Genomic DNA, 25783 nt, shown 5'->3' on the forward strand with positions numbered 1-25783 from the left:
CTTCATCCTTTGCCCCTAAGAGAGAAGGGAATCTGAGCATGGCTGCAGGCAACCAAAAGGTCTACAGAAGTCTGCCCTCCTTGCTACTACACTGGGCCAACGGGAATATTGAATTGAACAAGACACCAATTTATCAGAAGTAGCACAAATCCAATGTAGTCTTTAAACCAGATATACATTGATGCTTCTAGAATGCTGTAACATGTCTCTACCCCACAGACATGTAAATATCCTCTTGGTTTATTTGGGGTCATGCTTTTCGATCCAGAGCCATTTCTTGCTTTTGGGTGAAGAATGTTGGGAGTCTCTAGTAAGAGAACCTTAGAATTTGGTGGCAAGGAAAAAATAAAGTGAAAATCAAAAATTGGTAGAGGAGAGGATGGGAATCGTTATGCCGCATATGACTCAGGGTCTTTCCTCAATGGCAAGGTCACTCACGGGTTTGTTTACACAGAGTCAGTGAAGCTTTAGACCTCTATGCAGGGTGGTCTGTGGAGTCTTCTGTGCTGGAGAGAGGACCGGATGGACATCTATGGTTTCTGGCTTTTGATCCCATGATAGCAGCTCTATAGTACAGAACTGCACCTCCAGGGTAGCTGAGGCAGTCCAGGTAAGCCACTTCTTGAAAGCTTGGGATATGAGGCCTTGGCATAGTGTGAGTCTTCCCATATGTTCTCATGGATAGGTATGCTCCCCTTGGTAATTTGTCTTGTTAGGGCAAAATAATACATTGACAACTAGTTTGTTTATTAGTGTCCTGATACCTAGGCTAATCAGTTCCCACAGCCTGGTAATTTCTCAGGGAACTTCTACAGTTGAATACAGTTCAGCTCAGGACCTCACCAACGTAGCATCTGCTCTTAAGACTCTAGACTCCAAACAGCCTGTCTGGCCTCTGTCTATGAAGCTCTTGCAAGGGCAAGGGTGCTTGTTCATCAAGTGTCTGAACTGACAAGGCATCTCCCTCTTGATGCCTGTTCAGAGCAAGGCCACTTGCTGGCCAACCTGGCCACTGGCAAGTACCTCTTTCTAGGACAGTGTGGGCTGTGGGTTCAGTTAGATTCCGAATTGCATCTCTGCTTCTCCACCCTTCCTAGGTGGGTGGCTCAGGGCATGTTATACGAGCTTCTCTGTGACTTATCTCCTCTTCTGTATTTGGATGTTCATTGGAACCTTGTCAGGTTAGACTTTGGACTTCACCAGGAGGATGGGCAGAGATGCTGGACTAAAGTGTTGGGACAGGGTCCTGTACTTCAGCAGATGAAAATGTGATTTGGGTTACACATCCTTAAAACCAGATCAGATAATAATATCCATTTACTGGTGTGTGTGCCCTTTTTTCACAAGAAAAGTTATACATCATGGCAAACTATGACTATTACAGTTGTGATCCTCTCAAGGAACTCTTGGGGCTAACCAGCATAAAATTGTCATTCGTGAAACTCTACTATTGCAACAAAGTATGACTATTAACCATAATGATACCAGACTAATGTTTAAGGCATTGCTGTGCTCATGAAAGACTCTTAAATGTGCCAGAAGTGAAGATGGTAAACTAGCTAACCTGCCATGAGCTTGTCTTGCATATGGATTCCAAAAGTAAACAGAATCCTTCATGAGGTCAGCATTCAAAGGTGTGCCAGAGAGCAACAGCATTCTTTGAGCTCCTAGCTTGTTCCAGGCAGTGTGTTATGTACACTCTTATCAAATCTTGCCAACACGTTTGGAAAATAGGTTTTACCATCTACGTGTTGCTGAGGAGAAAAACTGAAGCTCAAAGATGTTGACTTGCCCAAGGAAGGTGAACTTGACACTTAAAAATAAGATGGCCTGGATTGGAGAAAGCGGTCAGGTGGGAGGTAATAACAAAGCCTAGGCAGGAGCCAAGGAGTCCCTGAACTAGGTTAGAAGAGTGAGGATGACTTCTACATCTTCAGTTTAGACATTCCCTGTGAATATGCCTGTAGCTAACGGAGACTGGGAAGCCATAATAGGAAGGTGCCGGGAGGGGAAACGACTTTGGTGCAAGGTAACCTAAGTTTAGAATGGCCAGCACATCTCGACGTGCTGGACTGGGACTTGGGGGGATGTTAAGAAGCAAACTTTGGAGTCACTGACAAGTGAAGCTTGGGATTAGATCTCCAAAATGCAACGTCTCAATCCTTGCTCCGACCCACCCCAGGCTCAGTCGTCATCGGAGAAAACCTCTAGAAGTCAGAGTGGGCCAAGGTGACGGGTGTCTGCGAAGACCCCACTGCCGGACTCCTGGGCGGCGCGCTCCCTCCCTGTAGGCCCTCATCCACTGAGAGTCTTTACGCGGCTCTTCGCCTCTTTCCCCAGCGTCCCACAGGTCTCCTAGTCTCAACCCCCCTGCACTGTCTCCTCGGCCCGCCGTGTGGGGAATAAGGGCTGGGTGCCCCCGGGAGCGGCGATCTCGGGGCGGGGCTCAGGACGCATGCGCGGCTGCTGTACGGAAGCCTAGAAGGAGAGGCGGGGGGCGGTGGCTCAGGTTCCTCGGGGTGGCGGCGGCGGCGGAGACGCGGCTTGCTCTGGCGCCATGAACTGGCTGTAACACGCAGGCTGCGCGGCGCGGGGGGCGGGGGGAGGAGGACGCAGCGGTGAAGTTCTCCGCCATGAACCTGAGGGGCCTCTTCCAGGATTTCAACCCGAGGTGAGGAGGTGGCAGCGCCCCCGGAGTCCGCGCCGCGGCTCGGACGCGGGCGGGTGGGGGGCTCCGGGGAGGCGGGGCGGGCGTGATGCTGCAGCTGGAGGAGCCGGGCGCTTGCCTGACCCTCCCTGCGGGTGCGAACGACTCTCCGGGAAAGCAGTCAGCCTCAGCGCCCGCTGCTTCCTTCCCCCAAGCCCAGTGCCTCCTTCAGTTCCTGGCTCCACCGCGCCAGCTGGACCCGCCGGGCCATGGCCTGAGGCTCCCGGCCGCCAGGTCCTGTCCCACGGAATCCCATTCCTCTCTGCTCGCTCCTCGTCGTTAGTATCCCAAGTTCGCCCTCTCTGTTCTGTCTTCTTCCAGCCCTCTGCCTGCCCTGCATCCTCCGCGCCCCGGGACCATCTCACTTGACCCAACACCACTACCCTCCACATCCCAGCTGTTTCCTCCACTTCCTCTCAGCTCTGAGGTTTTACTTGGATTTATGCCCATCCGTTCTTTTGCTGTCCTCTTTGTTGAACTGGTATCTAAAACATTGTTGAATCCTTGGAGTCGGTGTCAGGGTATGGCAGTACCTTACATAATGCCTTTGGGGGGTGAACCTGATCATTTTCCACACTCATTTTCTCATCAGGCTTCACTATAAGTTTATTTGCAGGAAGTAAATATTACTGTCCTTTTCCAAATGGGGAGCACCCAGTGGACAGTGTGGAGAAAACACTGGCTAAGGAATCAAGTGTCTGTCCTTGCATTTGCCCAACTGTTTTGTAACTGTTTCCTTCCCTGGCTGTGAGTTCTCAGAAACTGACACCATCTCCTCATCTTACTGTCCCCGATCACTGCCTGCCCACCATGACTGGAACATAGTAGGCACTTATAAAATATGGCGATATACTGAGCTGTAGGACCTGGATCAGAGAGCAGGTCATATGTAACTGGATGATTTTCAGCCCTTCTGTAAAATAAGGGGTTGACCTAACTAATCTCTTAAGTGCATTACTCTATGAAAGGGCTATCTACTTTCCTTATTTGCTAATGGGAAGTGGAGCACTCAATAAACCATTTTGTGCTTAGTGCTTAAGTCCTGTGCTAGGTGCTTCAGATGCTGGGTCTTAACTTAAGGGTGAAGAAGGGCATGTGAATTTTGGATGACTTACAGTACTGACCAGTACTGCATTGTGGGAGACCAGCAGAGTCCGTTCTTTTGGCTGTTCCTTGGGGACGAAAAGAAGTCTTAGGAGTGTATGTTCTGGGTGCAGTCTCCTTAGGGATGGTGACAAATTAAGCTGTGAGCTGCTATGACTCTGTGACTTCCTAGGTACTCTTAGTCTCCTTCAAGTTCATATTCTGGTGTGGAGTCATAGTGTCCCTGTCATACTGTAGTCATTGTTGGCCTTGAAGGCACAGAGGAGCTACTTTGCAGTAGGTAACTGAACTAACTGTAAGGCCTTCCCTCTGCCACTCCTAAGGGTTTAGATTGGTGTGCAAGGCAGCAGGGTTTGTACTGGAGCTGGACAGTGCCTTGTGTGTCTCTATTGTTTGGAGCAGGTGATAACAAAGATAAGTAAAAGCTGAATTGTTTTGTGCTCTTAGACAACTCATTTATCTGTCTGTTTTATCTGTAGAATGAATATAATCTCTCAGCTAAATAAGGAGGCTGAATTAATGATTGATTACAAAGTGCTTTACAAATAGAAAACTCCAAGACTTGTTTGCAAGGTGACAGATAATTCAGAAGCCACAAAAAATTGCCTTAAGTGATCAAACAGGCTAACAACTGCCAAAGCAAAGTAGACCTGCACTTGATAATGCCCTTAACCATTTTTTTCCTTTAGCATATTTTTTCCTAAAAAAATAGCATATGAAAATTATAATAAAATACTATGTATCTAAACAGATTTATCATAACCGTTAACATAGTTATCAGTACCTTAATTTAGATTAAAATACATCTCTACCTGAAAAGTTTAAAGGTATTTTATTCTGTGCCATTTTTCTGATTCAGTGTTGTCAGCAGCATTATCTTATAGGTAATTCAAGAAGACATTGACCAGATATTATTGGTAGATTTTATTTTAGCAGGTGGTATTTCTTGTTTCTTGGGCTCACCTAGTTTTTCACATGTGCTTTAGTCTTGTTCCATGCTTGGGAGGGCCTTGCAGACAGGTAGGGGGCAAACTGAGGGGTCCAGATAGGAAGACACCTCATGCTGGGTCCTCAAAACTTACTGCTCCTGCCTGCTCCCTTGCCAGGAATTCTGAGCCAATTCAACACCTCTCTCCTTCTCCAAGACCTTGGCACATACTGTTGTCTGTGCCAAGAATATTTCCCTTCTCTCTTTTCTTTTCCTGACCTACTTAACTCCTGTTTATCTTTGAGCTCTCAGATTACTTGGTACTTGCTCAGGGAAGCTTTCCTGATTTTTGTGGCCAGATCCTTGTTTGTACAGTTGCCGCCGTCCACTACACTCCTCTATCATAGGTACTTACTTGTACCCTTGCATTTGTCTATGTGCCTATTTGATTAATACCTGCCTCTTCTACTACACTTTAATCTCCATGGAGTCAAGGCCAGGAGTCTGTAATTATTATAGCTTACATCCCTGAAATAGTATCTGGCTCAATAAATATTTGTGGAATGAATGAATGAGTAGTTCTCTAGAGCTGGAAGAGAAATCTAGAGCTGCTGCTTTCCTGTTGTCTGCCACCTGGTTTTCTTTCCTCTCACCCTCTTCCCACCTTTAGTGTATAGCCATCCCATTGGAGAGATGAGAAAGACCATGACGCTTGCAGAATGTGGCTGCCTTTACTTTTTAGTTTATGTCTGTGTCACAGAAAACATTATCATAGTTTTGTGGGTCCCAAAGTGTGGGCCATGACTCCAAATTGCCTTTCTAATTTTTCAGTCCTGGTGAGTCTGAACCCACTGCTGTGCTGGCAGAGCTCTGGAAATTGCAACGACAGAGAATGATTCACAAGTGTCAACACTCAGATGTGCAGAGCTGCCAGCTGACCCTCTGCCTATTTCCATCTGGCAAGGAACTAGTTGATCATGAACTTCTTTTCATAATTTCTCTTTAGTCACACAGGTTAAGGCATGCTGAAACAGACGTACTGGACCCAGAAACAAGTTCTTCCTTGAATGCCTGAGGCTTCCTAACAGCAAGGGAGTCCTATTCATACTGGGAGGTTGGGATCTGGGAGTAGGTGGCATTAAGTGGGCACGCTGCCCATATACCACAGAGCCTCGGGATTTTCTGTTACTGTGGTGGAGGTGCTGGCTCAGAGAAGGCCCTTCACCCTGGTAGCCAGGCAGTGCTGGAAGACTATGAAAATACTGATGGGCATTCTGATTCATCCACAGTGAGCTCCTCATGCAAATGGGGTACGTCCATCAGGTGTGCTAGACTATGAAAAAGGCTGAGAGACAATGCTGTGGGGATTATGTCATGTGGGCTTGGGATACTGATGAGATCAGTGGTGTTTAGAAACTTGAATATGATTGTTGGTAATAGTTTGCTAATGGTGGTTACATGGCCTTTAGCAGTCGTTTGCAAATTCTCTTTAAATTTCATTAAAAATCTCCTGGGTTCCTACTGTGTGCTAAGATATTTGGTGGGTGCTCTAACTCCAAAAAAAAAAAAAAATAGAATATAGCTCTTCTCTCGGTGCTCAAGCCTAGTAGAAGAAGCACAAATGGTAATATAAATTAAAATTCAGCAGAATATAAGGCATTTCAGAGACAGGAACCAAATGCTTTGGGAATACAAAGGGCAGAGCCACTAATTCTGTCTAGAGCCAGCAGGGAAGATTCCATAGTAGGAGTGACTTCTGAGCTAAATTTTGAAGGATAATTGTAGGCTTTTTGTCAGATTAGAAGGCAGTAAAGGCATTTTAGAAAGGCATGGTAGGGCCTGGTATGTTCAGACAGTAGTAAGGAGGTCAGTGTGGCAGGAGCACTGCAGATGACCAGATATGATTTTAAAATACATAGTGTTAGTTCCTACAAATATTCTTTACACATTATTTTTTTTCAAAACAATAATCCATCAGTATGAGTGTATTGTACTTAATACTCACTACCCAAGTGACTATTTGCTGTTCTGTCATAGCAAGCCACCAATAGTCTGAAAATTGTCTTGATTTGACTGAGGTTATTAATAATAGGAATAACATATTGGGTACTTAAATGTGCCAGGCACAAGGTAAGTGCTTTGCATTCATTACCCCTCATCTTTACAAAAACACTGCAAGTTAGATGAGCCTTGTTTTGGAGTCTTAGAGAGCCTGTTGTGACTTTCCTAAAGTTGTACAAGGAGTAGGAGACCAAGTCAGGATTCTAATCCAGCTCAGTTTCCTGAAGTATGTGTTCTTTCGTACATACTTTGCTACATCTCTAGTTTAGTGAGAACTTTTTTCTCCCATGATATAGGAGATCTAATATACAAGGAGCCTTCTATTTATGTGTTGGAAGTTATTAAATGAAGCAAACCTTATATTGGACCTTGTACATTCACATGAATATTATTGTTCAAAGAAGTTATATGGGGAAAAGAGAATATAATTTTACCTATTCCATTGCTCACATTCCTTGTTACCCATCTGGAATTCCATTTAAAGTCAGTTTACAAATCATATAAGAAACCCCATCTTATTATATTCATATATCATTTTAAATCAAAATAGTTCTACCTAGTTTGATCACACATCTTATTCACTAAACTTGGCTCTGACTGACTTTTGGCTATTTCTAAAAATTGAATCCACACTCAGTGAAGATTTGGCATCATTTAGGATATTTAAAAGAACAAACTGCAGGGTTTCAAGGTGCTTCCAAGAGGAAATCTCCAGAGATGGTTTGAGCGATAAAGTGTCATTGGAATTAGTGCATTGCCTCTGAAGGGGACTGGTTAAAGGAGACAAGTCTCATTTGAACGCATAATTTATAGTTTTAAAAATATCATTCCCATTACTTAGTAATTACACAAACATTTTTCTTGGCTGTGAGTTCTCTGAAAGCCAGGATTTGGAGATGCTGAATGAATAGATGTTGAGTACAAATAGACATGTACCATTGGATAATCTTTGTTATAAGGGAGAGACAGTGGATTGGAGGAACTGTAATTTCCTAGGACTCCAGGCACTAAGGTTCTTAATATTGAGCTTGGGGTTTCTAATTACCTTGGATGATAGGTCCGGCCTGTGCAAGATGACTAACATTTAAGACAGAAGCCTTGAATTGAACTCTGTGTATATGGTCTTTATAACTGGTGATTCATACTTTGTCACATCTGACCTCATAGTCAGAAAAAATGATTGCTAAATAAGATTGGTACAAGACAAGTAGAACTTGTCTCTTCCATAATACTGCTAGAGCTAAAATAGGTAAAATGTATCATTTACATGGTGCTTTCATATAATCTTAGATGAAAAATTGGATGAGGGGATAAATTTAGGTAACTCACCCAAGACCACGTAGCTGATAAATAGCATATAAGGAACTTGAATGTAGATCTTCCCACTGGCCTTGGGGTCATTTTAGTCTCTTTAAGAGTGATTTGTTTTTATTTGGCTTTTGGGCTTTCTTGTATCTATCAGTTATATGCCCTTAAACATTTTTATCTTAAAACTAGTTAAAATCTCCACTGAAACACTTTAAATTTGGTTAATAAGGTTCTACTCTGTAGGAAATGCAACCCCCTTAATAGTTTGTGAGAATGACACTTAGCAGTTTGTCAGTTTGGAACCATTCTCTCAAGCTATAGGCAGAGATGTGCCACCCAGTGTGCGTGTGCACGTGCGTGCTTGTAGGTGCATGTTCGTGCACATGTACATGCTCTAGTTAAGCCAGTAGCTCCCACTGGAGAAAACTAATGAGTCTAAGGAGTCTGTCTGCATTTTTTTTTTTTTGATTTGCAAAAAATAGATAGTGTAACTTTTACGTTCCTTGTTATCCCTTTGCTATGTCTATTCTCTCTCTCCCTTCTTCTTCCCCACCTGCCACAAAACAGAAAAAGGGAATTTGAGCCAGAGCAGAAATCTTTGATCCTTTACCAACAATGGATTTAGTTGAGAGTGTAATAAATCCATTTTAAGTGTAACTGCAATAGTGAAGTTGGAGAAGTAGTGAAGGAGGAAAGAGGAGGGGGAAGGGAGGGGAGAGGGTGAGCAGAGGGAGGGTAATTGGAGGGACCTCACCTATGGTGTACATTGCAAGTGTACATGTCAAATCTATTAAAAGTAGAGTATAAATGTCTTAACATAATAATTGAGGGAGGTGACAACTGTGTTAACCAGTTTGATGTAAGCATTCCAAATTATATATAAAATCAGCACATTGTACCACATAAATGCATTAATGTATAGAGTTATGATTTAATAAAAGAATTTTTAAAAATGCTAGAATATCCAGTAGAACCTTCATGTGCTGGTTTGTGAAGAATAAGCAAAGTCTTTTTTTATATTTGGACTCTGATCTGAATGTTTCTTGAAAAGTAAGTTAAAGTAGTTTAGGCTATGACCATTATTTTTTTTTTTAAAAAGTAAATTTTCTTATCAATGTGTAATTGCTGTATCATTCTCTTGCCAATCAGGCTTATTATTTCCTGTTTGATATGCTGTCATCTTGATATGTTGGGACTTGGCTCCCAAATGTTTTAGTGTAATCGAGATACTATACCTTCTTTCCCCAATTAAGAATACTTATATGTATAAATGGCATCTTTAAAAATTTCTAATTAAATTGTTTTATTTGCAACTTCGTAGTTTTTTTAAAGAACCAGCTGTTGTTATTACTTATCAGTTCTGTTTTTTAATCTGTATTTCTACTTTTAGTTTTATTATTTCCATATTTTGACTTGTTTTTGCCCCAGATTTCTTAGAGAAACTAACTAGTTTTCCTTCGTGTCTTTTTTTTCCCCTTTCCTTTACACTTTCATTTAAACTTTTGGAGTGAATACTTTTTCTGAGTTTTACAGGCAGTATCCTAGGTGTTTTTGTTTCAGTTGTATTTTAATAGATACTTTAAATATTCTATAATAACATTCTGCTTCATCCTTGATTTAGATATTATTTAAGGAAGGAAATTAACATTTATCTAGTATTACCTGCTTGGTGCCAAGCCCTGCGATAAGTGTTTTCTAATGGGTTCTTTAATCTTTACCTCAGCACTGTCTGATAGAGATAGTATTATTATCTGCATTTTGCTCATGAGGACTATGAAGCACAAATTAAGTTTATCTAAATAATCGTTTCAGCTCTAGTAAACTGCTTAACAAATCCGTATGGAAAAAAATTCACATGGTCAGGCAATTTTCAGCCTAATTTATGACAGTTTATTATAAATGTGTAGACTTTCTGTCTCTGTCAATTACAAGTTACTTTACACACTCATGTTCCTTCTGTTAACTTATTTGCTGAGAAAATCTTCAGTGACTCCCTGGTGCCTGTTAATAAATTCCAAGGACTTTACTCCAGCCACCCTTATCTCCTCCAGAGCACTTCTCCTGTCTCCCCACCTCCCTTCCCATCTCTCCCAGAGAAATTAATGTCCCAAGTCCACCATTTTAATATGATACATAATTATTTGTTAATATGTCATCCCCCTCTACTTCTATTAGTCTTTGAACATCTTGAGGGAAGAAATTGTTTCTCCTCTTTATATATCCCACATATTTCAGGCACACAAACATTTTTAAAAATTTGAAGTTAAATGTGCATTTATTGCATATAGATGCCCTCTGATCCTTTTTTTCTTCCTGGAAAAAATCTATATAACAGTTTATGTAAAGAAAATATATTTCCTTGACCTGCTCCTTAATTCTCTTGATTATAACCATGCCATTTTTTATCTTTTCTAGTGTTCATTTCCATAATTTCCCTGGGAACTGTATATATTAAATCTGTCATGATTTAATGGTATCATAGAGAATCCCATAATGAAAATATTGTATGTACTCTTAAAAGAAAAATTGTCAGGTTATTTCTGTATTCTGTGGCCATGTTTTTAGGTTTTCATTATTTAGCTATTCGTTACTAGTCATTTTAACATTTTAACACTTTTTGCTTTAAAATGTAATTTATCAAATTAATGTGATAGTAAACGATTTCTCCCATCTTCACCAGTCATGATAATCCTCTGTCACCTCCTTTCTTTTATTTGGTCTGACTTTTTGACTTTCAACATTGTTTACAGGTGTGACTGTTAAATGCAACAGATTTAGATTTTATTTTTTTAATCCAATAAATGATATTTCTTTTTTTAAAGCTGTGGTAGGCAGAATAATGACCAACCCCCCCCCCCAGTTAATGCCCACTTCCTAATCTGAGGAACCTGGAAACATGTTCCATTACATGGCAAAGAGGGGCAGTAAGGTAGCAGATAGAATTAAGTTTGCTTAGTAGTTTACCTTAAAATATAGATATTATTCGGGATTTCCTGACTGGGCCCAGATGTAGTCACAGGGTCTTTAAATGTAAAAGAGGGAGACAGAAAAAGTCAGAGTGATTCAGTATGAGGAAAACTGAACTTTCCATGGCTGACTTTGAAGATGGAGGAAGGGGCCATAAGCTAAGGAATGTGGTGGCCTCTAGAAGCTAAAATGGGCAAGGAAACATTATAGCTTACCCTGTCCAGAAGCAACACAGCCTGCTGACACCTTGATTTTAACCAGTGAGACCCATAGGTTTGTGGTTTTTTTAAGCCACTAGGCTTGTAGCAATTTTGTATGGCAGCAATAGGAAATTAACACAAGGATATTCAACCCATTTATGTTCTCTAACCCCAGTATTTCAATCTTAAATTATATTTTTGTACTGTTATTTATCCTCTTGAAGGTTCATCTTTTTATATTTTTCATTTTCATGTAATAGACTTAAAATTGTTTACTCTTAAATTATGTCAAAAGACCATAAAATAATCACTTTTCCAACATTTTGGTGTTTCTATTTTTATTTGTTCCACTACTCTGATTTTTATTTTTATTTTTATTTTATTTTATTTTTTAGAGACAGAGTCACACTTTGTTGCCCTCGGTAGAGTGCTGTGGCATCACAGGTCACAGCAACCTCTAGCTCTTGGCTTAGGTGATTCTCTTGTCTCAGCCTCCCAAGTAGTTGGGACTACAGGTGCCTGCTATAGTGCCTGGCTATTTTTTTGTTGCAGTTTGGCTGGGGCCAGGTTTAAATCCGCCACCCTTGGTATATGGAGCCGGCGCCCTATTCACTGAGCCACAGGCACAGCCCTCTGTTTTTTTATTAAGTGAAGTCTCTGCAGAGGATCATGTATTAATATTTAGCTTATAGGGCTCGGCGCCTGTGGCTCAAGTGGCTAAGGCACCAGCCACATACACCTAAGGTGGCGGGTTTGAATCCAGCCCGGGCCCGCCAAAACAACAATGACAGCTGCCACCAAAAAATAGCCAGGCGTTGTGGCGGGCGCCTGTGGTCCCAGCTACTTGAGAGGCTGAGGCAGGAGACTCGCTTGAGCCCAGGAGTTGGAGGTTGCTGTGAGCTGTGATGCCATGGCACTCCACCCAGGGGGACAGCTTGAGGCTCTGTCTTAAAAAAAAAAAAATATTTAGCTTATAGCATTTATGCACATCTGGTTTTTTTGTTTATAATCTATACATTATTTAATATACCCATGACTTCTGTGTCTATAATTATTCTTGTATTTATTAATTTTGTACTGAAGTCTTTTAAATATTATGTTTTCAATACCACTGTTTCTGGTAATTGTATCTGTAGCCACACACTTTGGTTGACAAATTGGTTGAGTTTTTACATTTTGGGATGTTTTTCTCTGCTTTAAGAGAGAAAAAAGTTGTTGTCTCTACTCGTCATTTACTGTATTTGTGGTGATAAATACATTTCTATCAGTCCCCCCCAACCTCCTGCCCTACCAAAAGCCCTTTTCTAGTCCAAAGTCTTAAGAGATGAAGTCATTCTTCTCTTGGCATTTTTCAGTATTAGCTCTTTCTTTGTAGCAGCTTGTAAAAAGCCTGTCTTTGTTTTTGAGTATTAATAAGTAATGTGTATTTAGTGCACTGGTTATTAAACTGTTTTCCACAGACCCCTGGGGGGCCTTGAGATCCTTTCCAAGGGTCTGCAAGGTCACAATTATTTTCATAATACTAACATGTGCATTGGGTTGACATTAGCACTTGTGGTGTGAAAGCAGTGGTAGGTCAAGCAGCAAATGCCTGAGCACAAATCAGGATAGTGGGACCAACTGCAGTGCTCACTGTTGGATTCTTCACTGCCACACACTTTGTGGTTTTTAAAAAATGCCAGATTTGCTTAAGAATATCCTTGATTAGCTCAGTGTCGGTAGCTCAAGTGGCTAAGGCACCAGCCACATACACCAGAGCTGGTGGGTTCGAATCCAGCCCGGGCCTGCCAAACAACACTGACAACTACAACCAAAAAATAGCCAGGTGTTGTGGCAGGTACTTGGGAGGTTAAGGCAAGAGGATCGCTTAAGCCCAGGCATTGGAGGTTGCTGTGAGCTGTGATACTACGGCACTCTACCCAGGGTGACAGCTTGAGGCTCTGTCTCAAAAAAAAAAAAAATCATAAAACTTGAGCTTTCATGAGAAAAATCAGAATTTCTGTAAACTTGTATCTACCACCATCAGCTTGACAACTTTCCAGTGCTTAAAACATTTTTGATGAACTGGGTAGTGATAATAAATAATGTGATTTTTTTTTGCCATTGTATAAGATCTTCATAACTCAGTGAATCAGTAATTTCTAGTTGACCGACATGGTTATTACACAATCATGCAGGGATAAAAGATTCATTCAAAGTATAAGAGAGGCCACTGGATTTTAATGTAGTGGAGTACAAAAAGCTCATTGATGAGATTTCAGATTTCACTTTAGAGTTAACCTTTAGGAAACTACCACTTGTTGAGTTTTGATGTCCTGTTGAAGAATATCTACCATTATCTGAAAGAGTTATTAAAATAGTCTGTTCTTTTCTAACTGCATATCTCCATGAGGCCATATTTTCTTCATATACTTGAACCATAACAACATTTTTTAGCAGAATGTATGTGGATATAGATATTAGAATCTAGCTGACCTCTATGAAGCCAGACATGTAAAGTTTTGCAAAACTATACAAAAAATGTTACTGCTGCTCTCACTAAATTTGTGTTGGTTTTGGAAAGTAGTTTTTTTATAATGTTACTTTTATGTTAATATGTAATTTTTATTATTGTTACTTTTATTTATTTATTTTTTTGAGACAGAGTCTCACTATGTTGCCCTGGGTACCTGGGTAAAGCATTGTGGCATCACAGCTCACAGCAACCTTAAACTCTTGGGCGATTCTCTTGCCTCAGCCTCCCAAGTAGCTGGGACTACAGGTACCCGCCACAATGCCCAGCTATTTTCTTTTTGGTTGTAGTTATCATTGTTGTTTGGCAGACCTTGGCTGGATTCGAACCCACCAGCTCCAGTGTATGTGGCTGGCGCCCAGCCCTCAGTAATTTTTTTTAATTTTTTTTATTGTTGGGGATTCATTAAGGGTACAAGAAACCAGGTTACAAATATTGATTGCATTTGTTAGGTAAAGTTCCTATTATAATTATGTCCTGCCCCCAAAAGGTGTGTCACACACCTAGATCCCCACCCCCTCTCCTTCCGTCTCTCTGCTCTTCCATTCCTCAACCCGCTTCCTCCTTCCCTCTCTCTGCTCTCCCCTTCCTCCACCCACCACTGTATACTAGGTCATTAATTGTCCTTATATCAAAATTGAGTGCATAGTATTCTTGCTTCTCCATTCTTCTGTTGCTTTACTAAGAATAATATGTTCCACTTCGATCCAGGTTAATACAAAGGATGTAAAGTCTCCATCTTTTTTTTTTTTTTTCAAATTTAGGTCTTTTATCCATCTTGAATCAATTTTTGTGAGCGGAGAAAGGTGCGGGTCCAGTTTCAGTCTTTTACATGTGGATATCCAGTTCTCCCAGCACCATTTATTGGATAGGGAGTTTTTCCCCCCAGTGTATGTTCTTGTCTGGTTTAGGTGACTGTAAGATGTTAGTTTCATTTCCTGGTTTTCTGTTCAATTCCAAATGTCTGTGTCTCTATTTTTGTGCCAATACCATGATGTTTTGACCACTGTGGCCTTGTGAGTACAGCCTAAAATCTGGTATGCTGATGCCCCTGGCTTTGTTTTTATTACTGAGAACTGCCTTAGCTATATGGGTTTTTTTCTGGTTCCATACAAAACGAAGAATTATTTTTTCCAAGTCTTGAAATTATGGTGTTGGTATTTTAATAGGGATGGCATTGAATCTATAGATTGCTTTGGGAAGTATAGACATTTTCACAATGTTGATTCTTCCCACCCATGAGCATGGTATGTTCTTCCATTTGTTAATATTCTCTGCTATTTTCTTAGGGTTTCATAATTTTCTTTATAGGTCCTTAATTTCTTTTGTTAGGTATATTCCTACGTATTTAATTTTCTTTTTCTTTTTTTTTTTTTTTGAGACAGAGTTTCATTCTGTCACCCTTGGTAGAGTGCTGTGGCATCACAGCTCACAGCAACCTCAAACTCTTGGGCTTAAGCAATTCTCTTGCCTCAGCCTCCCATGTAGCTGGGACTACAGGTGCCCACCACAACACCCAGCTATTTATTCTTTGGTATTTCATTTTCTTTGAAACTATGGTGAAGGGTGTTGTGTCAGGGTCCTCAGTAATTTTTAAGAGTGGAAGCGAGTCCTGATACTAATAATTTTGAGAACCACTGGTACAGTTCTTTATATAAAACACTTTTCATATTCATTGTCTTATATTCACAATAACCTTATGACGAACATATTATTACCCTAATTTTATAGATGAGAATATAAGACACAGAGAGGCTATATGTATTCAAGTCAGCAGCTCTCCAAATCTGAGGTCCTCCTATTGTAGTTTATTCTCTTTGAAACTTGCTTCTGAGTTTACTTTTATAGATCTCATCTTTTTCTAGTTGAAATTTTTTATGTTATTTTTATAGTAAAGAAGCAATATGTATACCTTGAAGAAAACCCAGATATCACAAGCAAGAGTGTAAAGATTATCTTTAATCTTCCCCCATGGAGATAGCTGTTAACTGTGCAATATATATTCAGATGCTTTTCTTTCTTTCTTTCTTCCTTTTTTTTTTTTTTTCCTGACACACAGCCTCAAGCTGTCGCCCTGGGTAGAGTGCTGTGGCAACCTCCAACTCCTGGGCTTAAGCGATTCTCCTGCCTCAGCCTCCCACGTAGCTGGGACTACAGGTGTCTGCCACAACACCCAGCTATTTTTTGGTTACAGTTGTCATTGTTGTTTGGCAGGCCTGGGCTGGATTCAAACCCCCCAGCTTTGGTGTATATGTCTGGTGCCTTAGCCGCTTAAGCTACAGGCATCGAGCCTAATTTATTTCTTAATGACCGAAAATACTGAATATTTTTTTAAGTGCTTGTGTGTCTTAACACTTTGATGGAGTGTTTGTGTTCTTTATATTTCTTGGCCATTTTAAATCAGGTTGTTTTCTTAGCTTTTAGTTGTAAAAGTCCTTTTTATGTACTGGATGCAGGTACATTGTTAGATATATGTTTTTACAACATGTTCTCCCAGTTTGTGGCTTGGCTTTTTATTTTCTTAATGGGAGTTATCTTTTGCAGAGTAAGAGTTTTTAATTTTGAATAAGTCCAATTTTGTATCCCATCCAAGAAATCTTCACCTAACCCTAGGTGAACCCCTGTAAATATTTTTTTCTTACATGTTTTAGATATTAAATAATTTTGTGTATTACATTTAGGTTTGTGATACATTTCACATAAATTTTTGTATATGCTATGAGATTAAGAGTCAAGGTGCATTTTCCCCACTTATCCATTTGTTCCAGCTCCATATCTTAAAGCACAATCCTTTCTCCATTGAATTACCTTGGCACGTTTGTGGAAAATTAACTGACCATATATGCATAGTTATGTTTGTTTTATTATGACCAAGCAGTGGTCATGGGTGAATGGGTATACTTTTGAACTTTTTGTTTTTTAAATAAAGAGCCTGTTTTCTTGGGGGATTGAACTTTATTATGTTCTATTTTCCTATCCTTATGTCGATAATAATATCACATTGTCTTTATTACTGTAGCTTTGTGATGAGTTTCAAAAGCACAAAGATTGTCCCAACTTTGTTCTTTCTCACAATATTTTTGCACATTCTAGATCCTTTGCATGTTCATATGACTTAGGGTCAGTGTACCAATGTCTATAGAAGAGCCTATTGGAGGTGACGCCTGTGGCTCAAAAGGGGAAGGCGCCAGCCCCATATGCCAAAGGTGGTGGGTTCAACCCCCCCCCAAAAAAAGAAGTGCCTGTTGGGATTACATTGAATCTTTCTTTAGTACAACTTGGTTAATTTGGTGAATGTGGTAAGCTAAATAGTGGCCTTCAGAAGTATCCACTTCTGTCAAACCTATGAATATTACCTTCTATGGCAAAAGATGTGATTAAAGATTTTGAGATGCCAAGATTATCCTAGATTAAATGGGCCATAAAGGCAATCAAGGGTATTCTTATCAGAGGGAAGCAGAGGGAGATACTATTAATAGAAGAAGACAGTGTGATGAAAGCAGAGAGATTTGAAAATACTGTGCTACTGGTTTTGATCATAGAGGAAGGGGCCATGAGCCAAGGAATACAGCTCTAGAAAGTGGAAAAAGGGGGAGGGGGCACCCATAGCTCAGAGGTTAGGGTGCCTGCCATGTGCACCGGGGCTGGTGGGTTCAAACCAGCTGGGCCTGCTAAACAAACAAACAAAAAAATAGCCGGGCATTGTGGCGGGCACCTGTAGTCCCAGCTACTTGGGAGGCTAAGGCAAGAGAATCTCTTGAGCCCAAGAGTTTGAGGTTGCTGTGAGCTATGATTTTGCAGCACTCTACAGAGGGCAACAAAGTGAGACTCTTTCTTAATTAAAAAAAAAAAAAAAGAAAGTGGAAAAAGCAAGTAATAGATTTTCCCTTATAGTCTTCACAGGGGAGGGGCCCTGCTAACATCTTGATTTTAGCCCAGTGAGACCCACTTTTGACCTTGGGGTGCCAGAGATTAAAAATGTGTTGTTTTAAGCCACTGAGTTTGTGGTAACTTCTTACAGCAACCACAGGTTGAAATCTAATCCCCAGTGTGATGTTATTTGGAGGTTGGGCCTTTGGAAAGTGATTAGGTCATGAGGGTGGAGCTCTTATAAATGGAATTAGTACCCTTATTAGAAGAGGCCAGAGAGCTACCTTGCATCTTTTCCACCATGTGAGGATATGAGAAGTTGGCCATCTGCAACCCAGGATAGAACCCACACCAGAACCTGACCATGATGGCACCCTGATCTTGGACTTTCAACCTCTGGAACTGTGAGGAATAAATTTCTATTGTTTATAACTGTCACTTCCCTCCCAACCTATGGTATTTGGTTAAAGCAGCCTAAAAGGACTAAGACAGCAGTGTTTGGTAGGTTTCATTGTATAGGTTTGGACTTATGTTTCTATGTTTATCCCTTGAGTATTTTATAGTTTTTAATGCTATTGTTAGTGGTAGTTTCTTCGTAAACTTTAATTTTAGAATATTTTTAATTTGTTTGGAAATTTACAGTGAATGATAGTGTTTTAAAATTTCTGTTTCCAATTTGTCATTGCTACTATATAGATATGCAATAATTTTTTGTACATTTACCTTGTATCCTGCAATTTTGTTAAATTTACTTATTAGATCTAGGAGCTTTTTTTGTATATTCCTGATGGTTTTTCTACATAGAAAATCATGTCTCTGAATAATGACAGGTTTATTCCTTTCTTTCAAATCTGTATTATTTCTTTTCTTTGTATTTTTGTGGGTAAGACCTCTAGTATAGGCCAGGCGCAGTGGCTCACACCTGTTATCCTAGCACTCTGGGAAGCCAAGACAGATAGATTGCTTGAGCTCACGAGTTCGAGACCAGCTTGAGCAAAAAAGCGAGACCCTGTCTCTACTGAAAATAGAAAAATTTAGGTCAGAGGATCACTTGAGCTCAAGTTGGAGGTTGCTGTGAGCTATGACGCTACAGCACTCTACCCAGGGCAACAGCTTGAGACTCTTGTCTCAGAAATAAAAAAAGAAGACAACAACTTCTAGTACAGTGTTGAATGAATGTATTGAAGTGGGCATACTTGTTTTGTTTCCAGTCTTAAAGGGAAAGTACCATTAGGCATTATAACTATAGGTTTTTCATAGAAGCTCTTCTATTACTAATTTTTTAGAGCTTTTATCTTAAATGGGTAATGAATTATGTCAGTTGCTTTTTCTGTAACTATTAAGATAACCATGTGGTTTTTCCTTTTCAGTTTATTAATACAGTGAAGCATGTTAATTTATTTTCAAGTGTTAAGTCAAGTTTACAATCCCAGCTAAACCATACTTTGTCATAATGTAATATTCTTCTCATATATTGCTAGATTCTATTGACTAAATTTTTTTGAAGACTTTTTGTATCTCTTTATGAGGGATATTGGTCTATAGTTTTCTTTCTTGATCAAGTTTTGGTATCAGGGTAATAGTGACCTCATAAAATAAATTTGGAAATGTTCCCCCTCCTCATCTTTTCTGCAAGAGTTTTTGAAGACTTGGTGCTATTGGTAGATTTTGCCAGGGCCTGGCATTTTCTTTGTGAGAAGGATTTTAACTAGAATTTCAGTTTCCATGTCTTTCTTTCAAGATATTTACTGGCATAAAGTTGTTTATAATATGCTCTTATCTCTTTAATATTTGTAGGATCTATAGTGATAAACCTGCGTTCACTTTTTTTTTTGAGACAGAATCTCACTGTGTTGTCTTTGGTAGAGTACTGTGGCGTCACAGCTCACAGCAACCTCAAACTCTTAGGCTTAAGTGATTCTCTTGCCTCAGCCTCCCAAGTAGCTGGGACTACAGGCGCCCACCACAACACCCGGCTATTTTTTTGGTGCAGCTGTCCTTTAGCTGGCCCAGGCCAGGCTTGAACCCACCAGACTCTGCATGTGGTTGGTGCCATAATCACTATGCTATGGGCACTGAGCCTGCTTTCATTTTTAATATTGGTAGTTTATGTCTACTCCCCTTTTCCTGATCTTTCTGGCTATTGATTTACCAATATTCTTTTTTTTTTTTTTTTGAGACAGAGTTTTACTATATTGCCCTCAGTAGAGGGCTATGGCTTCATAGCTCACAGCAACTTCTAACTCTTGGGCTTAAGCAATTTCCTTGCCTCAGCCTCCCACATAGCTGGAACTACAGGCACCCGCCACAACACCTGGCTTTTTTTTGTTGTAGTTGTCATTGTTTGGCAGGCTGGGGCTAAGTTCGAACCCGCCAGCCCTGGTGTATATGGCTGGTTCCCTAGCCACTGAGCTACAGGTGCCAAGCCTACCAATCTTCTTTATCTTTTCAAAAAACCAGCTTTACTTACATTGATTTTTCTTTAATGTTTTTCTGTTATATTTAATGAATTTCTGTGCTTATATTTATCATTTCTTTATATCTGTTTCCTTTTTAAAAATTTACTTCCTTGGCTGGGCGTAGTGGCTCACACCTTTAATCCTAGCATTCTGGGAGGCCAAAGCCGGTGGATTGCTTGAGCTCATGAGTTCAAGATCAGCATAAGCAAAAGCGAGACCCTGTTTCTACTAAAAATAGAAAAACTGAGGCAAGAGGATTGCTTGAGCCTGAGTTGGAAGTTGCTGTGAACTATGACACAATGACACTCTACCCAGGGTGACAGCTTGAGACTGTCTCAAAAAAAAAAAAATTACTTCCTTTTCTAATTTCGTAAGGTAGAATCATAGAGCATTGACTTGATCTTTTCTAATGTAAGTATTTAATGCTGAAATCTTCCTTAATTACTGCTTTACTTATATTTCACAAATTTTGGTAAGCTATTTTTTCACCTTCACTTAGTCTAAAATATTTTCCCATTTTCTTTATGGGTTTTTTCTCTTTTACCTATTGATTATTTAGAAGTGTGATGTTTAATTTTCAAGTATTATAAGAATTTTCCAGATATATTTTTGTTACTGATTTCTAACTTCATTCCATTGTGCCTGGAAATTTACTTAGTATGGTATCAAGGTTTTTAAATTTGTTGAACCATCTTTTATGTTACAAAATTCAATATATCTTGGTGAATGTTCTGTGTGCACTTGAAAAAAAGTTGTATTCTGTTATTGGGAGGAACTTTATCAGTATCGGTTAGGTTAAGTTGGTTAACAGTGTTGTTACAATCATATATATCCTTAGTAATTTTCTGTCCATATGTTCTGTCAGTTATGAGAGAGGAGTATTAATTTCCATTTATAATTGTGAATTTTTCTGATTCTTACTTTGGTTTCATTAATATTTTCTATATTTATTTTGAAGCTTTGCTATTTAAATATTTATGATTAAATCCCCTTGAACCCTTTATCATTATGAACTGCTCCTATTAGTCTCTGGTAAGATTCCTTGTTCAAAAATATACTTTGTCTTATATTGTGGTAATCAGAGTTGCCCCCAGAGATATCCAAGCCCTATACCCTGGAACCTGTGAATATGTTTTGTTATATGGTGAAAGAGACTTTTCAGGTGTATTTAAGGTTAGAATATTAGTTTCTATTGTTACCATGACAAATTACCATAATCTTAATGATTTAAAACTACTTCACTAACATGGCTCAGTTGGGTCTTCTGCTTAAAGTCTCACAAGGTCAAAATCATAGTGTTAGAAGGGCTATTTTCCTTTCTAGAGGCTCTGGGGATTAATCAGCTTCCAAGATGATTTGGGCTATTGTCAAAATTTAGTTCCTTAGGGTGGTAGGGCTGAGGTTTCCATTTCATTGTTGGCTTTCAGCCAGGAGTTATTTTTAGCTTCAGAGGCTGCCAGCATTTCTTGGCTCATGGTTCCTTACTTCTATCTTCAAAGCTAGCAATGGCAGGCTGAGTCCTTCTCATATTTGTAATCTCTTTGATTTCTCCTTCTGTCTCACTGCACCTCTTCCTTGGCATCTTTCTGACTTATCTGTCTTCCTGTGACTCATGGGATTACATTAAACTCACTTGGATAATCTAGTATAATCTCCCTATTGTAAAGTTAGATAATTAGTAGCCTTAATTTCATCTTCAAAGTCCCTTCACAATACTTACATTAATGTTTGATTGAATAACCAGGGTACAGCAGTCTTGGGGAATATCTTTAGAATTCTACCTTCCATGATTATGGACCTTAAAACAGGGAAATTAGCCTGGTTTTATTGAGGTGGACCCTGCCTAATCAAATGAACTCTTTTTTTGTTTGTTTGTTTGTTTGTTTTAAGAGATAGAGTCTCATTTTAATTGCCCTCGGTAGAGTGCTGTGGCATCACAGCTCACAGCAACCTCCAGGTCTTGGGCCTAAGCGATTCTCTTGCCTCAGCCTCCGGAGTAGCTGGGACTACAGGCGCCTGCCACAACTCCTGGCTATTTTTTGTTTTTGTTGTTGCAGTTTGGCCTTGGCTGGGTTTGAACCCTCTAGCCTCAGTATATGGGGCCAGCGCCCTACTCACTGAGCCATAGGCGCCACCCTAATATGAACTCTTAAAAGCAGAGAATTTTCTCTGACTAGAATCAGTAGATATGACAGGAAGACAAGTCAGAAAAAATCCCAAGCAGGAGAAAGATTCAATATGCTGTTGCTAGCTTTGAGATGTAGGTGACTATATGCAAGGACCCAAGGGAGACTTCTAGTATCAAAGGGTAGCTTCCAGGTGACAGCCAGCAAAGAAACCTGTGTCTCAGTCCTATAGCCACACAAAATGATTGTGTCTACAACCTGAATGAACTTAGAAGTTGATTCTGCTCAGAGTCCACTGATAAGGGCCCCACCAATCGACATCTTGATTTCAGCCTTGTGAGACTCTGAGCAAAGAAAGCAACCAAGCCCATCTGGCCTTCTATCATATGAACTGTGAGATTAATTTGTGTTGTTTAAAGCTGTTAAACTTATGGTAATTTGTTACAACAGCAATAGAAGACTAAAACAGATTCTAATATAGTCACTCCAGCTTTCTTTTGATTTGTATTGGTTTGATAAAACTTTTTTTATCCTTTTGCTTTTAATTCATCTGTGACTTTATAGATAGATAATGTGGCCTTCACATAATAAACAGCATGTAGTTGTTTTGCTTATTTATCCAATCTGATACTCTTTGTGTTTAAATTGGTATTTAGACCACTTATATTTAATGTAATTATTGACAGGGTTGAGGTTTTGTTTGTCTGGTTTTTGTTTTTTTGTTTTTTTTTTTTTTGTTTTGAGACAGAGTTTCACTATGTTGCCCTGGGTAGAGTGCTGTGGTGTCACAGCTCACAGAAACCTCCAACTCTTAAGCTTAAGAGATTCTCTTGCCTCAGCCTCCCAAGTAGCTAGGACTACAGGAACCTGCCACACCACCTGGCTATTTTTTGGTTGTAATTGTCATTGTTGTTTGGCAGGCCCAGGCTGGATTTGAACCTGCCAGCTCCGGTGTACATGGCTAGTGCCCTTAGCCACTGAGCTACAGGCACCAAGCCAGGGTTAAGTTTTAATTACCTTCTTGCTGCAGTCAGTTTGTAAACTGAGACAAAATTAGCACTTGACTCCTTTGTTTTCTCCCTTCTTGTTCTTCACTGCCTGTTTTTAGTGTCTGAAAACTGTTGTCTTGTACATTTGGTCCAGTTTCTTGTTTAATTTGGGAAGGTTAATTCTATTGGTTGGAGGGTAGGAGTCCCAGTTCCCAGAACTCAGTTGACCTGGTTGGATTATGTCACTGAGCTAATAAGTTCAACTGAGGCACGGGTGTAAGTGAAAGCAAAAGTGAATAGAAATTGAAAATAAAACTGGAGGGGCCCAGGCCTTGTGGATAGAAAGAAAAGGAACCTACACAAGTTTCAGGGTAACAAAGAGAGATTTTGTTTAGGAAGAACAAAGAGAAAGTTCAGAGCACTTCCAAAGAAAGTTGGAAGTGAGTCCCTCTCTTGAAAAAGAAAAGGTGAGAAAGACCAGATGCAAATATCTGTAGGAGTATTAAATACTCTTTCCATTTGAAATTGTCTGCAAGTCTTTCATTGGCCTCTCTGTGCCTCCAGACAGTATTGCCTTTTGGTATTGGTCATTGATTGTCTCTTTTTATTGGTCATTGGTTACCTAAATTACTTAATACCCACATTCTTATGGGCCCTCCACACTTCTTGGTTCAGCAGGCCAGGCTTTCTTCCCATCGTCCTTGAATCCCCTTTCTTAGTGTCCCTTCTCATTATTCCTGTTATTACATCAGGGCTGGAAGTAGAAGTCCTCAACAGTGTAACTTCTAATTAATGTTTGAAGGGCATCCTCTATAGCAATTCCCTTTTATATGAGATGAGAGAGAGAAATTTATTCAGTCATGGAAAGTATAATGCATGCACTAAAATGTTCAGCCATATGAACATGGCAGATGGCTGTCTTTTTAGAAATAGAACCAAATAATCTATCAGTTATAGAACTTGACCATATTCTGAACATATCAGTCTTTTTCAGTCTCCATATATTGGTATGGCAGTTTTCTTCTGCCAGGAATGCTTCTTTGTGTCACTTCCTTTCCTGCCTGATCTCCAGGGTCACCACCTCTCTGCTTCCCAGTGCCTCAGACACAATCTGTATTTCCTCTTCCTGGCTCCCAGTGTAATTTCATACTGTATTAGTATTATATGCTTCTGTGTGGACTGCCTTTGTACCAGGAAGCCCTGGAAAGCTGGGGGCTGAGGAGATGGGCCAAGATGGCAGATTAGAAACTTCTCCTCACTGGCCGCTCTTCATGTGATTCAGACAGGGGGATTCCAGCCACCTCTTACTAGACTATTTCATGGAAAAACATCATTACCAACACAAAGAGAGACAGTAGGGACTCCAGGATACTAGGAGATGAGAAGGGGCAAAAAGTTGGTACGAGGGAGTCAGTGTCCTAGGGATAAAGTCTATATACTGGCTCTGGAGGGATTAAGCTAGTAGAAACCTCTCCCTCAACCCCTATACGTGCCCCAGAGGGCAGAGGCCTATTGTGACCAATCCCAACTCTGGAATGGTTCATCCCTTCAGGTGATGGTGCTGGGGAGAAACAAGCAGGGAGAGACCCTGTAGGTCTTCTGGTCAGGCCTGAACTTGGGCATGATCTCCAGAGGCACCAAGTGGGTGGTTCTAGCCCCTTGCTGGCTCTGTGGTGGGACCGGGAACCAGCCCACCATTGAAAGAGAAACACAGGGAGGAACAGGAGAGAACAAAGCTGTCTGAGTCAGCAGGAATTGGTGGTGGCCCTGTCTTGGAATGGTCCTGCAGGTGCCCAGTGCACACGAGTCTATCAGTGGGCTGGGCTTAGGCTCCCATGGAGACTTGGGCAAATTGGATAGACCTCCTCCCCCTGCACAGTCCACTTCATGGCCTAAGGAAACTGTTCTTGGAAGGTCAAGCTGTATTACCCATAAAGCCTAGTGTAACCTTTGGTTCTCTGGCTAACTTGCTGGAGCAGAAGGTTAGGGTTCATGCAACAGTCACACCCAGATTGAAAACTAACAAGGCAGGAAATCAAAACCAGTTCCCCATGGAAACTATCTAATTACTTCCTTTTCCCCAGCACAGGCAGAGTAGGAAGTAATTGTTTTAACTTTTTTCATTCTTACCCTTGGGGCGCCACCAAATGTCCTGTCCACGCAATATATGTGTGTGTGTGTGTGTGTGTGTGTGTGTATGTATGTATATATTTTTTAATTGTATTTGTTTTTTAAGTTTTCATAGGGTTTTGTAATTGCTTTTGTTGTTTGTTGGTTCCTTTGTTTTACTTTTATAGGGGTATTTTTTGTTTTCCTTTTTTTTGTTTTTAATTTTAAGGCTTCTATGTTTTATACAGGCTTCCCTGCCAATTTTTTTTTTTTTTTTTTTTTTTATTATCTCTTTTTTCTCTCCTCTTTGACTCTGTGTTGGAACTTTTTCTATTTTATTCTCCTGGCTCCCTCATAAACTCCTTAAACGACTAAGATTTTTGCTTTTATTTATCTATTTGGTTTGGCTTTTTCTTTCTTTTCTGGTCTGTTTTGTCTAGCTT

General features: G+C 40.2%; 1 protein-coding gene across 2 annotated transcripts in view; it reads left to right on the top strand.

Moving 5' to 3' along the window:
* Positions 1-2518: 2518 nt before the first annotated feature.
* The window catches only part of LOC100957928 (transmembrane protein 185A-like), a 37967-nt gene continuing 14702 nt past the window's right edge, over positions 2519-25783 (top strand). For both annotated transcript variants that reach the window (XM_012813930.2, XM_023509096.1), the window contains exon 1: positions 2519-2671. In XM_012813930.2, coding sequence (XP_012669384.1) covers positions 2634-2671 — 38 coding nt within the window. In that variant the 5' untranslated portion in view covers positions 2519-2633. The remainder of the gene's footprint in view (positions 2672-25783) is intronic.

The sequence above is a fragment of the Otolemur garnettii genome, unplaced genomic scaffold (assembly GCF_000181295.1).
Source record: "Otolemur garnettii isolate 467f Iridium unplaced genomic scaffold, OtoGar3 scaffold00352, whole genome shotgun sequence".
Lineage (NCBI taxonomy): Eukaryota > Metazoa > Chordata > Mammalia > Primates > Galagidae > Otolemur > Otolemur garnettii.